This window comes from Erpetoichthys calabaricus, chromosome 16 (genome assembly GCF_900747795.2).
Source record: "Erpetoichthys calabaricus chromosome 16, fErpCal1.3, whole genome shotgun sequence".
NCBI classification, from domain to species: Eukaryota; Metazoa; Chordata; class Cladistia; order Polypteriformes; family Polypteridae; genus Erpetoichthys; species Erpetoichthys calabaricus.
In genome coordinates, this window is record NC_041409.2 from 92,507,285 (window position 1) to 92,522,573 (window position 15,289).

Genomic DNA, 15,289 nt, shown 5'->3' on the forward strand with positions numbered 1-15,289 from the left:
GGGATGTGCAGATCTATGAAATGGCCGTGTGTGCGGGATCAGTGTGGGCATGAGAAATTAGCTTGGACACGAGTGTGGAAGGTTTGGGCTCCGTGGACCTGAGAGTGTTGTTATGTTACTAAGCGAGTGATGTAACTAAATGGACGGGAGACCACCAGTGTTTGAAGAGGAGAACAGGAGTCTGAGGTTATGTTTTGAGAGTCCTAGTGGAAGGGTGGCACCACAGTGAATTGTGAATTTCCCCTTGGGATTAATAAACTATCTATCTATCTATCTATCTATCTATCTATCTATCTATCTATCTATCTATCTATCTATCTATCTATCTATCTATCTATCTATCTATCTATCTATCTATCTATCAGTGCAGTAGAACAGCCATGAAAGTGCTAGTGTTGGTGACAAATTGATTGTAAGGTGTGACCGAATGAGCGTGAGGATGTCACACGTGAGAGCACTGGCTAAAGTTGGGAAAACAAAAAGAAGAGATGATACTCCTGTGGTGGGTTGGCACCCTGCCCGGGATTGGTTCCTGCCTTGTGCCCTGAGTTGGGTGGGATTGGTTCCAGCAGACCCCCGTGACCCTGTGTTCGGATTCAGTGGGTTGGAAAATGGATGGATGGAGACGATACTCCAAGTGTTTTGACGTTTTTCAGGCCAAGGTTGTCCCTCAGACATGTAGCAGGCAGTGTGACGTAGTGGTTAAAGCTTTGGACTTCAAACTCTGTGGTTGTGGGTTCAAATCCCACTACTGACACTATGTGACCACGAGCAAGTCACTTCACCTGCCTGGGCCACAATTGTATCTCAAATGTTGGATAAAGATGTCAGGCCAACAGGTGAATGAAGATATAAGCTAAGAGAAGAGAGATGTTATATGGAATGCCCTCCTCACTACTATTAACTTATGTGGCATCATACAGTAGTACTGAAAGGCTGTGACAAGTGCGTGTATGGTACTAAAAAAAAGGGACCACTCTATGAAGATTAAAATAGTAGAAGTACCAGGAGGCCAGGTCCTCCCTATGTGGAGTTTGCATGTTCTCCTCGTATTCATGTGGGTTTGACATTTCTAAATTGCAAGGTGTGTGTGTGAATGTGTGTACACCCTGTAATGGACTGGCACCCAGTCCAGGAGTTGTTCCTGTCTAGCACCTGATTCTTGTTGGGATAGGCTCCAGCTTCTTTGTGAGTGGGCTTGAAAATGGAAGGATGAATGGATGGAGTCCTAGTGGAAACAGACTAATGGAGTACTAGCAGGGCAGTGGAACTAACTGGAAGTAAGAGTACTAGTGTGGATGTATCTGCAGGAGGACAGCAGTGTCAGGCAGCAACATGGAGACTGGAAGTTTTGTGAGTAGAGTGTATGTGTTCTCCCTGTGACTGCAAGATTTTCTCCAGGTGCTCCGTTTTTCTCCAACATTCTAAACACACGTAGGTTAGGTGGGTAGCTGCTGCGAAATTGGACCCTCATGGGTGTGTGTGTGTGTCTGCCCTGTGATAGGCTGGCACCCTGTCCAGGGATTGTTCCTGCCTTGCGCTCAATGCCCGCTAGGATAGACTCCAGCTTTCCTACGACCATGCACTGGATAAGGGGATATAGAAAATGGATGGATGGTTGTAAGAGCACTAGTGGAGGAAGGAGACATGTAATTGTGAATAACTTGGTGTGAGTGTGGGGTGGGTTATTAGTGAAGATGGGTGTCACAAAGCAGACATGAGACCATCTGAGTAGACTGGAGCTCCATAAATGAGTCTGCAAAAGCTGTTGCTTAAGTGTGTGAGAGATATATGGAGTTACTAGATGGATGTGCAGGTGCAACAGGTGATTGGGGGGCATCTTCAATAGTGTGACTAAGTAAATGGATGTGGATGATTAAATGGACATGAGAGGTGTGACGCTGGTGTGGGTGGAAAGCCTGACCGAAAGCACATGAGAGTGATCCCTTTGGGCTGGTGTGAGACTCATGAAGAGAGTGGGGGTGACTGAACAGACATGAAAGTGTGCTGGGGGTCAGTAAGTGGGTATGAGGGGTAACTGAATGTGCTGATCTGGGCTGGGTGTAGCTAACTGGGCCAGAGGGGGTCACTAAAGGGACATAAGAATTGGACAGTTGATGGAACCATCCTCATCCTCAGGAGGACAACAGCTTTAGCACTAGTGTGGGTTTGACCCACTGGATGGGTGGGATATCAGACTGAGAGGCTCTTTCTGGGCTGGTGGTGGATGTCTGACTGAATGGACTTGAGAGTCCTACTGTGTGGTGGGTGTGAGTAACTGGGTGTGATGTGCTCACTAATAGTGGTGACTGAATAAACATGCTGAGCGCTACAGCTGAGTGGACCATCGCTATCCTCATGAAAACAACAGCTTAAGGGCTTGTCAGGACGTGACCAGCGGGGTGAATCATGGGAGGCTCAAATGAATTCACATTTTGGGTGGTGTGAATATCTTGTGGGTGGGTGGTGGACTGAATAGACTTAAGGGTCCTGGTGTGAGCTGGGTGTGACTATCTGGTGTGGACAGGTACCTGAATGAACATGAGAGTGCTACAGCTTAGAGGACAACAGCTTTAGAATTAGTATGGGTGTGATCAACTGGATGATGGGTTGGGGGGCCAAATGGATGCCCATGAAATTCTAGTTTTGGGCTTGGGTGAAAATCTCGGTGGTGGGTAGATTACTGAATGGACTTGGGAGTCCTACTGGGCTGGGTGTGACTACCTGGTTGGAAGTTGTAACCAAATGAACATGAGAGTGCTACAGTTGAGGGAACCATGCTCATCATCAGGAGAACAACCGTGTTAGTGCCGGTGTGGGTGTGATCAACTGGACGATGGATGGGAGGCCTGAATGAATATTCATAGGAGTCTGGTGTTGGGCTGGTGTGAACATCTTGGTGGCCAGTAGGTGACTGAATGGACCTGAGAGTTGTGTGCTAGGCTTGATTAATTGGGTGTGAGACGCTTGCTAGTACTGGTGACTGACTAGACATAAGAATGCTATGGCAGGCTGGGCTGAGTGTGACTACCTGGTTGGGAGTTGTAACTGAATGAACATGAGAGTGCTACAGTTGAGGGAACCATGCTCATCTTCAGGAAGACAACAGCTTTAGCGCTGATGTGGGTGTGATCAACTGAATGATAGGTGGTACATGCACATGAGAGTGTAGTTTTGGGCCAGTGGTGGTCAGTAGGTGAATGAATGGACTTGAGAGTTGTGTGCTAGGCTTGATTAATTGGGTGTGAGATGCTCACTAGTACTGGTGACTAAGTAGACATTAGAGTGCTACTACATGCTGGGCAGGGTGTTTCTACCTGGGTGGTAGAAGTAACCAAACAAACATGAGAGTACTGCAGTTGAGAGGACCATCATTATCTTCAGGAGAACAATCATGTTAGTGCTGGTGTGGGTGTGATCAACTGGATGATGGATGGGAGGCCTGAATGAATGTTCATGCAAGTCTGGTGTTGGGCAGGTGTGAGCATCTTGATGGCCAGTAGGTGACTGAACGGACCTGAGAGTTGTGTGCTAGGCTTGATTAATTGGGTGTGAGATGCTCACAAGTATTGGTGACTAAGTAGACATTAGAGTGCTACTACATGCTGGGCAGGGTGTTTCTACCTGGGTGGTAGAAGTAACCAAACAAACATGAGAGTACTGCAGTTGAGAGGACCATCATTATCTTCGGGAGAACAATCATGTTAGTGCTGGTGTGGGTGTGATCAACTGGATGATGGATGGGAGGCCTGAATGAATGTTCATGGGAATCTGGTGTTGGGCTGGTATGAACATCTTGGTGGCCAGTAGGTGACTGAATGGACCTGAGAGTCTATCCTGTCCTAGTGTGTTCTGGGTGTGACTAAGTAGTACTAGTGACTGATCTGACTTGGATGTGCTACTTTGGAGTGTGTGTGTGTGACACCTGAGAGGGATGACTGAACAGACATGAGCGTTGTCCCAATGGACATACTGTAGGAGTGCTACATCTGGAAGGTTTAGGTTGAGATTATTTGGTGCATAATGAGAAAATGGATCGAGTGAGGGGGCAATTGTTTTTATTGTGAGCTAACTGGACATGTGGAGATGAATGTTGATTGAGCTGGGCATGACTATCTGGACATGAGACACTGGGTGGCTGGACGAATGGATGGACGGAATAGGCATGAAAGTTCTAGGGTTGGTCAGGTGTGACCAACTGGTTGTGAGGGGCGACTGAATGGATATGAGGGGGTAATGGTTGAAGTGGGAAAGAGAGAAGAGGCAGTACGCCTCAAGTTTCAGTGTCTTCAGGCTAAGGTTCCTCCTCAGATATATATATAAATGAGAAGAAGAGAGATTTTAGGTAGGAGACCCACCTCGTTACAATTCCCAAGGACTGAGGTGGGCAACTGAGTCCTGGAGGGCAGCAGTGGCTGCAGGTTTTCATTCCAACCCAATTGCTTAATTAGGAACCAATCCTTGCCAATCTCAGACCTTATTTAATTTTATGGCTTGTTAGTCTGCACATTGTTAGTTAGGTTCTTATATTGTAGAATTTTTCCTTTCCAAGGATATCAACCAAATGATTTGCAGCTGAAAATGGATAATTTTCAGTCTGTCACATTTTTCAATTAAGTGTTTCATTAAATCAAACAGTGCATGAGGAACACACACAGATGTAAATGGACACAAGCTACATGGAGAACCGCTGGCTACTTTGTCCTTAATAAGGAGCCATTACAGCACTGAATGCAGCGGTTTAAGACTGAAATAAGCAATTAAGGGTGGGGAACCTTAACAAGCGAGACCACCAAAATGAAGCATCAAAATGTTACTTGAGCAATAAGAGCTTCATCAGCAGTAATTGGCTTCTCATTAAGAAACTGGGGTCAGAACCAAAACCTGCAGCCACCACAGCCTTCCAGGACCGACATTGCCCACCCCATGCCCAAGGAGATAGTTGCCAGCTGACATGTGTGCCATTATTACACCAAAAGGTTGTGAGAAGTGCCCGGTACAGAGTACCAATGAGACCTGGCTCGCTTCAAGCACTGGTTGGGGGACATAAACGTGACCAGATGTAAATAGGATTGAAAGACCTAGCTGGTGGACTGACTGGATCAACTGGAAGTGTGAACACTTGTGGAGAGGAGAGGCTGAATGGGACATGTCGTTTGCAAGAGGACTTGAATGTGGGCTTTTGAGAAGAGAGTGCTCTTGAGATTTTATGTGGGAAACGTTTCAGATTTGACGGTGCACACCACTAGGGGCACTGTACCTAGTTAGGAAGAAGCTTGCAGACTGAATGGATGTCAAGTCCACATAATTCTGGGATTTTGGATGTGAAAGAGAGAGAGAGAGAGAGAAATCTTCATCTGATTCCGTCCATGGCCTTGCACAGTCGAGGATTAGGAAGCAGCGATTATAAATGGGAAGCAATCTGTTGCATCTCCTATCTGTCAGTCTGGTAGCCCCTCAGAGCCGAGTCTCCCTCCCCCTCTCGGACTTTCACTTTGACTCTTCTCCTCTCTTTCTCTTTGCTGGCCTCAGTTTCTTTTCAAAGTGATGGCTTCATGTTTTCTTGTGTGATGGCAGATGCGATGCCCCTGTATGATGTTTCCATAGCAAGGTGTCAGCGGTGGGATTAGTGGACACCTAAACCTGAAAACTCGGCGATGTTTGCATGAAGAAACGATACACCAAGGAGCCTGAAATTGAGAAATTTGAGGACAGAAGAGGTTAATTGGGGTTGGAGGGAAGGAGAGAGAAAGAGAGAGGGAGAAAGGAAACAAGGCCGGCGCTGAGAATGTGCAGAGAAGACGAGAAGCCCCCACATCATCATGCAGTGATCTACTGAACGGCGGCCACTGAACTACATCACTCCTTCTAAAGTCACTGGAGTGGGACAGTCAAGGGAAAGAAAGAAGGGATGGCTTGAAAGAACTCCAGGTAGGGAAGACAGATGGTGATTACACCTCATCGAGGGTGGTAGCGGTGGCATCAGTTGGGCACGTCTCCCTATCTGCTGTGCTGCCAGCATGCTGAGCTCCATGAACCACCGGGCCCGCTCTCTCCTTTCCCTCTCGCTCACCACGCTCGCCCTCACCTTCTCCATTTTGGCCTTCACCACCAGCTACTGGTGCGAGGGCACCCACAAGGTGGTCAAACCCTTGTGTTTGTCTCCAATCAAGATGAAGAACTGTGCAACCAACTACAGCGATATGTTGACCTCATTGGCAGCCACTGGTGAGTACTTGCTTCTCTCATTGGTACGGGTGGGGGTGTGTATGACATCTGCACCACTTCACTCCTTGTCTGTCTCCCCTTTGTCAACCCCCTGACTCAACACATCTTTATTTATCTATCTATCTATCTATCTTTTGCATGGAGGATTTGGGCAAATGACACTGGATTCTGCAGAAAATTCCAATAAAACGATGATACAGCGACTGGAGGACATCAAGCGGCAGGGGCAACTGGCCAACGCGGTACACTACATCTGGGAGACGGGCGAGGATAAGTTCACCTTTCGCTACTTCCACACCGGCTTTTGGCTGTCCTGTGAAAGACACCATGATGGTGAGAGAACCAGAAATGAAGTCTTATACCTGTGTACCCAATGGGCCTGACCAGTTAGTAAAGTGAGAGGGGACAACAAGGTGGGGAGGGTGACACCACAGGCACAAGACTGCTCTGTGGGGACACTGAGAGTGAGACCAGCCAGACTTGAAGATGAGATAAGCCACTCAGACAGGAATGATGGGTCACCACCTCAAATGTTTACTAGTGTTAGCTAAGATGCGGACCCTTTGAGTGTCCTGCAGCAGTACCGGTAGACCCCTTGGGTATTCTGTGGTATCAATGTATGATGCGATGCTTCAGATGCTGTCAGTCAATGGCATGAGGTGTCCCTGGGGGTGTTTGGATATGAACCATGAGATTTGGTTATCTTCTCGGGCAGTTTGAGAGATCTGTCCTTATTGATAGCTCAGTAACGTAATGATTTTGTGAAGATTCTGTCAGGGAATGCCTTGAGTGTATTTACTTTACTAATGTAATCTAAAGGTTGAGGACCCTTTGATCATCCTGCAATATCAGGTTTTTGTAGAAACCCCATGGGTCATTAACTTTATATACATTTGTGGTGGGATGCTGCTGCTACAGTATATCTAAGCCCATGAAGTCTTTGGTAGATCTCCTTCAGTATACTGAGTAGGAATTCTATAATATCAGGCTTGGGTGCGTTTGGGGATGTCAGGTGTGTTGTGGGTAAAAATGACCCCAACTACTAATCTGTCATTTTAGCACTTGATTGAACGTTTGTTCTTCTCTTGTTGGTGGTGTCAAGTCAGGCCGGTGTTTTGGGAGACCCTTTTTGGATATTCAGGTCATTATCTGACTCCACGCCATAGAACTTATAGTCGCAGCTTAAGTTGGATCCTTCCATTATGGCCCATTATTTGGATTGATTGCCAGTATATCCCATGAATCTGACCAACAAACGTTCAAACAAGTAAAAAAAAACCAACCGCTGTTATTTTATATTGCGCCTTTCCATCTTAAAGCATTTTACAAGTACAGATCTACAGCGCCATTCCTTATGGGTGAAGTGACTAGCTCGGGGTCACAGAATGTGATTGAGGACTGGGCTGGCAATTGTAGCAGTAGGGGGCGCTATTGCTCCCTTGAACCTCGGTTACCACTCCAAACACTGGGTAAAAATCCAATTATTATTTACTTTATAATAATAATGTGCACAAAGCACCCTGCACTCCACACTACTCATATAAATCAACAATCAATACAATAACCAATCCTCCTCTCCCAGACGCGTTGCCACCCTTCCACCCAGCTCAGCTCACTCGTCTGGGGTTTCCCAGAATCCTTTATAGTCCCTGACCCGGAAGTGGTTCCAGCCCAACAATCCATAAGTCCTCATCACTTCCAGGTCAGATTAAAAATCCTTTTCTTCAACCCGGAAAAACATCGTTCCTTCCGGTCATGTGATCATGACGCACTTCCAGGTTATAGGGCACGTAGCACTCCGTAAGCCTCCCTACAGCGGCTCCTGGTGGTCCTCATGATATCCAGCAGGGTTGTTTATAAAAACTACGATGTCCATAATGCCCTGCTGGACTTTGGGGAACTTCCATGCTTCCATCTGGCAGCCTGGAGGTGTGGACCGGAATATTTGGCCGGCCATCTCTCACACAATGTTTATTTTATGGTTACATGATTATGTGTATATGTTTCAGCTAGGGGTTCAAAGTCTTGTTCCTTGTCTCATTTTTTTGTTCATTTTTGTGCCATTTCTTTATATTAAGATCACTTTGGCTGATTCTGTGCTTTACTTTTGGTTTCCCTTCTCATCCATAAGCTGCCTTGTGTTATGTTCCATGTATTCTGTGGATGGTCCCCGAAGAGGCGACCCACTGCCCAGAACTGCCTTCCAACCTAAACAATCTGGAGGGTCTCCCACTGTTCCAGGTGGTTCGTTTTGAATGCGCTTAGAGGTTTTGATGCGTTTTGACATTTCTGGATTTTTTTTTTACCTCGCTTTGGATTTGTGATTTTTGGGATTGCCTAATTGGGCAAATCGGAGCTTCAGTGCTCATGGAAATGAAACCTTCTTTATTTTTATGAAGTTCTGTGTCCCCCCTTGTTACTAGCCGGGTTGGACAGTTTTGCCCTCTAGTGGGCATTTTTAGAAGTGCTTTTTGGGTTGTGATAAGAAGAGACAAGAGACATGGCAAGGTTTGGGGCAGCCACCCATATAATTCGGTATCCTGGCTGCAAAAAGTAAATGTTTTAAGTCTGAGTCAAGTTTACAACAACGAGTCCAGAACAGAACTGAATTCCAGGGAAAAGGAGTGAGGCTTTATAGGAAGTCTGAGGGAAGTGATGTCGTCCTCGGGGCCGGGACCGGAAGTGGGGTGTCCCGAGTCGAGGCGGTGGCTCCTGGTGGGATTTCCCGGGAAAGGTCTGTAGGGAACTTAGAAAGAGCGTTAGTGCACCCCGCCACCCCCTGGGCAGATGTATTAGCACTCATCTCCAAGCCCTTCAGCTGCCTCATATTCACACGTGTGTGACAGGGTTTTATGTGTTTTAAGATCACAACAATTAGGTTTACCTCCTCATTGGGACAAATCGGCTGCTCCTCCATCACATGCCTGCCAATGAGTATTTATAGCATGCAGACATGGACAACAGGTTGGCGCTGACCCTGAGTGTGACTCTGTGCAATGACGGTTAAACCCGAGTCAGACGCAGAGTGACGTGTAATGTGATCTGCTCTACAGTCTGAATAACCCTTGAGACAGTTTTCTGCTGCCATCTAGTGGGTGAAATAGCATCATGCAGCAAAAAATGAATATTTCTGTGCTTTCTGCCATTTTATAGTAACTCCAAAGTAATTGATCAATATTCATGAGTGGGCGGAGCCTCCAACTAAAAACACAACAGCAATTGCCACAGCAGACATTTCTAAAACTGTTGATTTTCTGTTTTCCCTAAGAACATGTCAAGATGTTTTGGTGACCTGAGAGATCAACCTTACTGAGACCTTCACCTTTCTTTATTTTCAGATATTGTGTGATGGGCACAGGTGAGCTGGTCATGTGGCGCCTCGTTTTGTGTCTCATTATTGTTTGGCTGCTAATTAAGGAAAACTAAGGGACCGGAGTTAAGTTAATTAAAACTACAGATAAAAAGGAGTTAATTAGCAGCCAAAATTGGTCACTAATGAAAAAGATGCCTGCAGCTACTGTGGCCCTCCAGGACTGGAGTTTGACACCCCTGAACTAAACAGTCAAACAAACGTAACTAACTGAACAGTCGACTTACAATGGGTTTGTTTCTTTGTCCATTTAGTTATTTAAGTTTCTTTGACCATTTAGTTAGTTATGTTGCTTTAACCCAACTGTTCGGTTAGTTACGTTTCTTTGGCTGTTTAGTCAGTTAAGATACTTTGACCCGACCATTTAGTTTATTTGCCTTGCTTTGGCTCAACTGTTTAGCTAGTTATGTTTCTTTGTCCATTTAGTGACTTACATTTCTTTGACGGTTTAGTTAGTTACGTTACTTTAACACAAGTGTTTAGTTAGTTGTGTTAATTTGACCCGACTTTGTAATAAGTTCAGTTACTTTAACCATTTAGTTAGTTACGCTTCTTTGTCCATTTAGTTACTTAAGTTTCTTTGACCTTTTAATTAGTTACGTTATTTTGACTGTTTAGTTAGTTATGGTACTTTGACTCGACCATTTAGTTTATTTGTCTTGCTTTGACCCGGCTGTTTACTTAGTTATGTTTCTTTGTCCATTTGGTTACTTAAGTTTCTTTGACTGTTTAGTTAGTTACGTTTCTTTAACTTGACAGTTTAGTTAGTTATGTTTCTTTAACACAAGTGTTTAGTTAGTTATATTAATTTGACCCGACTGTATAATAAGTTAAGTTACTTTAACTATTTAGTTAGTTATGTTTCTTCGGCTGTTTAGTTAGTTACATTACTTTAACCCGGCTGTTTAGTTAGTTACGCTTCTTTGTCCATTTGGTTACTTAAGATTCTTTGACCTTTTAATTAGTTACGTTATTTTGACTGTTTAGTTAGTTATGGTACTTTGACCCGACCATTTAGTTTATTTGCCTTGCTTTGACCCGGCTGTTTACTTAGTGATGTTTCTTTGTCCATTTGGTTACTTAAGATTCTTTCACCTTTTAATTAGTTAAGTTATTTTGACTGTTTAGCTAGTTATGTTTCTTTGTCCAGTTAGTGACTTACATTTCTTTGACTGTTTAGTTACGTTTCTTTAATACAAGTGTTCAGTTAGTTGTGTTAATTTGACCCAACTTTGTAATAAGTTAACCATTTAGTTAGTTACGCTTCTTTGTCCATTTAGTTACTTAAGTTTCTTTGACCTTTTAATTAGTTACGTTATTTTGACTGTTTAGCTAGTTATGTTTCTTTGTCCAGTTAGTTACTTACGTTTCTTTGACTGTTTAGTTAGTTATGTTTCTTTAACACAAGTGTTTAGTTAATTGTGTTAATTTGACCCGACTTTGTAATAAGTTAAATTACTTTAACCATTTAGTTAGTTACGCTTCTTTGTCCATTTAGTTACTTAAGTTTCTTTGACCTTTTAATTAGTTACGTTATTTTGACTGTTTAGTTAGTTATGGTACTTTGACCCGACCATTTAGTTTATTTGCCTTGCTTTGACCCGGCTGTTTACTTAGTTATGTTTCTTTGTCCATTTGGTTACTTAAGTTTCTTTGACTGTTTAGTTAGTTACGTTACTTTAGCCTGCCTGTTTTGTTAGTTACGTTTCTTTAACTTGACAGTTTAGTTAGTTATGTTTCTTTAACACAAGTGTTTAGTTAGTTATGTTAATTTGACCCGACTGTATAATAAGTTAAGTTACTTTAACTATTTAGTTAGTTATGTTTCTTCAGCTGTTTAGTTAGTTACATTACTTTAACCCGGCTGTTTAGTTAGTTACACTTCTTTGTCCATTTGGTTACTTAAGATTCGTTGACCTTTTAATTAGTTACGTTATTTTGACTGTTTAGCTAGTTATATTTCTTTGTCCAGTTAGTGACTTACGTTTCTTTGACAGTTTAGTTAGTTACGTTTCTTTAACACAAGTGTTTAGTTAGTTGTGTTAATTTGACCCGACTTTGTAATAAGTTAAGTTAACCATTTAGTTAGTTACGCTTCTTTGTCCATTTAGTTACTTAAGTTTCTTTGACTTTTTAATTAGTTATGTTATTTTGACTGTTTAGCTAGTTATGTTTCTTTGACCGTTCAGTTAGTTATGGTGCTTTGACCCGACCATTTAGTTTATTTGCCTTGCTTTGACGCTACAAATTAGTTAGTTTCGTTACTTTGATCCGACCGCCTAATTGGTTCAGTTACTTTGGTATGTTACGTTTCTTGGACTGCAATTCCACTTCTGTTCTCGTTCCTATCAAATAGTGAACTGACCTCACTAGTGTGACCCCAATCTTCCCCCGTCATTTTGAAGTCTCTCGTGCCACATGAGAGCCTGGCACTAATCTGACGCTGTGAAGTGGTAGATTATCACTAAAAGCCAACTAGACACACGCTGTCTTTCTGTAGACTAATAAGTCTGTGATGTAACTTTGTCTTGCGGACTCTGTATCTCCATGATTGTATCAGCCAAGTGAAGTTTGGTGCCTTTGGAAGTTTTGTGGTATCTTCCAATGAGGTAGAATGTCCATTTGAAATCTTCTGGGTGTTTGGTGATATCTGTTCAAAGAATGAGAAGTCAAGTGAACTAGAAGGCCTTCTTGGGGGTCAGTCTGACCTTGCTGATGTCCCTCGGTGACTTTGCGGAGGAGCACTTTAGGTGATCTACTAGTCAGTTGCCATCACTTTGGCCCAGTGGTGCAGAGTTTGTCATTTTGATATAAATGGATCCTTAACTTGAGACAACCACACCACAACGTGTTCAGTGGATTGAGATGGATATGTTGCAATGTCAGGCTTGGATGTGGTGGGCACTCCAGGTTTTTTTTTTTTATGATGGTAGGCCACTGGGTGATAATTCTGGAAAGGGACCATGAGCACCATTTAAGTGGGCCGGGAGGCTGCACTAAGTAGTGTTACAATGCACTTTGTGGTGGGTTCCATATCGTTCAACAGCGACCCTTTGTTTTAATCCAACTGAATATGTGGGGGGGGGGGGGGGGGGCGGTGCTGTCCACTTATCTTACACTTTTGCTTCAGTGTCTCCACTGAATTGATAAAATGGCCAAAAAAAACTGGACTGGACCAGCGTTTCTCTGCCCTTTCTGGTGTCACGACCCACTTTTTCCCTTTCAAATGTCTTCACGACTTGCTATTTTATTGGGGGGCCTCTTGGTGAATTGAGTGCTGTCATTACAGTGGGGACTGTGCCATCTGGCAAAATGACCAGCCATCAGAGTACGGTAGTTGGAGCGTGTGTGTGTGTGTGACTGACTGTGGGAATGGAGGGTGCCAGTGTAACCCACTACCTTTATAAACACTAGTAACTCGCCACTCACTGGCAGCAGCCTAATGGTTGAGAAACACTGGACTGGACCGTAAAGACCAGACTTGGTGACCACCCGGCTGGACTCCTTTGTCTTGTTAGGACTGGCTGTACTCCACACAGAGGAGAATTCCTAACTTTGTTTGTCTTTTCTTTCTTATTTAGGAGAAAAATGCCGCAGCTTCATTGAGCTGACGCCAGCCTCAGAACAAGGTGAGATGAAATTTCATTCTGACTGAAATGTGGCCTTCTTGTGGGCCAGTGACCACCTTCTTCGAGCATATTACATCAGTCTCATTAAAAGCTTGTTAATATTAGATAAAAATTGAAAGAAATTAAATTGCATTAGTCTCAGTTCACCATATTTAAATCTTTGTAAACGAAAAGGCAGGAGTCACCAGCAGGAAGACATGAAGCAAGGCCAACAATAACAGGCTTGAAGCGGTGGAGTAAAGAAGAAGGGAGCAGTGAGAACGACAAACAGCAGAGGAAAGTAAGGAAGCGAGTGAGGAGGCACATGAGCGCGGGATGTCATTAATATATATAGGCAGGAAGCCAACCACGGGGTAGGTGTGGAAAAAGGAAGGGCGGCCCTTGTGCATCTCTGCCGTGAAATAAATCGTCTGTTAACGGAAATAAGGAATGAAACCGCCAAAAGGAGAGGTCAGTTACGAAAGTTCCTTATGGCATAATGGTGAGAACTGCCAAAAAGAAGACGTTATTTTCGAAAGTATGTTACGGGGCACGGCATGAAATGAAACATACTTAACATTTGTAAGTACAGTGTAAAGGATGAGCGTGGGAAATTTGGGCTTCCTACGTATATTGGAAGTCGCAAAAATAGTGAGGAGGGGTTTTCCCAATCTATATATACAGTTTAGGGGGTACACCCATTTTCCCCCTTGGGTGTTGCAATAGGACATGAAACATACCTAACTTTTCTAAGTATGCTGCAAGGAATGAGCACGCTTAATTTCAGCTTCCCACCTATATGGAAAGTGGGAGAATTAATGACGAGTCAGTGAGGGCTTTGCCTTTTATATGTGTACTAGACAAAGAGCTCGTTTCGACAAATGTAAGATGAAACGGGCACGAGTGGAATAGTAATAAGTATAAGCACCACAAACCTGATATAGGTGTATTGAATGAATGCATAATTAGGCCTCGAGCTGTAATCGAAATCGCCTTTCAGGCCTCTAGAGCTTTAATCGAAGTCGCCTTTCTCTTTGAATTTTTGCAACCGTAAATCCGCCGCCTGCCGCAATGTTGGGGTTGGATGTCGGTCGAAGTCGCCTTTCTCTTTGAATTTTCGCAGCCGTAAATCCGCCGCCTGCCGCGATGTCGGTATGAATGCGTAATTAGGCCTCGAGCTGTAGTCGAAATCGCCTTTCAGGCCTCTAGAGCTTTAATCGAAGTCGCCTTTCTCTTTGAATTTTTGCGACCGTAAATCCGACGCCTGCCGCGATGTTGGGGTTGGATGTCGGTCGAAGTCGCCTTTCTCTTTGAATTTTCGCAGCCGTAAATCCGCCGCCTGCCGCGATGTTGGTATGAATGCGTAATTAGGCCTCGAGCTGTAGTCGAAATCGCCTTTCAGGCCTCTAGAGCTTTAATCGAAGTCGCCTTTCTCTTTGAATTTTTGCGACCGTAAATCCGACGCCTGCCGCAATGTTGGGGTTGGATGTCGGTCGAAGTCGCCTTTCTCTTTGAATTTTTGCAGCCGTAAATCCACCGCCTGCCACGATGTCGGTATGAATGCATAATTAGGCCTCGAGCTGTAGTCAAAATCGCCTTTCAGGCCTCTAGAGCTTTAATCGAAGTCGCCTTTCTCTTTGAATTTTCGTGGCCATAAATCCGCCACCTGCCGCGATGTTGGGGTTGGATGTCGGTCTCGTAAGGTTTTTCGAGCAGCTGTGCAGAAGGCGACTGCGCATTCGGCTTTGGACGGACGTGAGTGAGTGAGTGAGTAGGCTGGTGAATTATACATTAGATGTTAAAAAAAATGGGCCCAGAAGCAATGGTCCAGTGTGACTGAAAAGTGATGTACAGAAATGGTGAATGGATTTTAAAACCTGAGCCAAACAACAAAGCTACACAAGGTGGTCGTCAGTATCGTGTATAATTCCCCAGTGTGATTGATATGAGCAGAGAGAGGTCGTAGTGTGATGACACGTTTGGGACAGGTGTCTAAGTCACACTTATAGTTAAACTAACCTAAACACCATTAAAATGTCCGACTACGCCACTCTGTCAGTCTGGGAACTCTTGAATTTTAAGG

At 44.1% G+C, this 15,289-nt stretch overlaps 1 protein-coding gene across 1 annotated transcript in view; it reads left to right on the top strand.

Annotated features, from left to right (window-relative positions):
• Positions 1-15,289, top strand: part of si:ch211-149k23.9 (germ cell-specific gene 1-like protein) — a 29,290-nt gene that overhangs the window by 1,393 nt on the left and 12,608 nt on the right. Inside the window, exons 2-4 of the mRNA XM_028821453.2 lie at positions 5,578-6,228; positions 6,373-6,561; positions 13,180-13,227. Of these exons, the coding sequence (XP_028677286.1) occupies positions 6,021-6,228; positions 6,373-6,561; positions 13,180-13,227 (445 nt within the window). The 5' untranslated portion in view covers positions 5,578-6,020. The remainder of the gene's footprint in view (positions 1-5,577; positions 6,229-6,372; positions 6,562-13,179; positions 13,228-15,289) is intronic.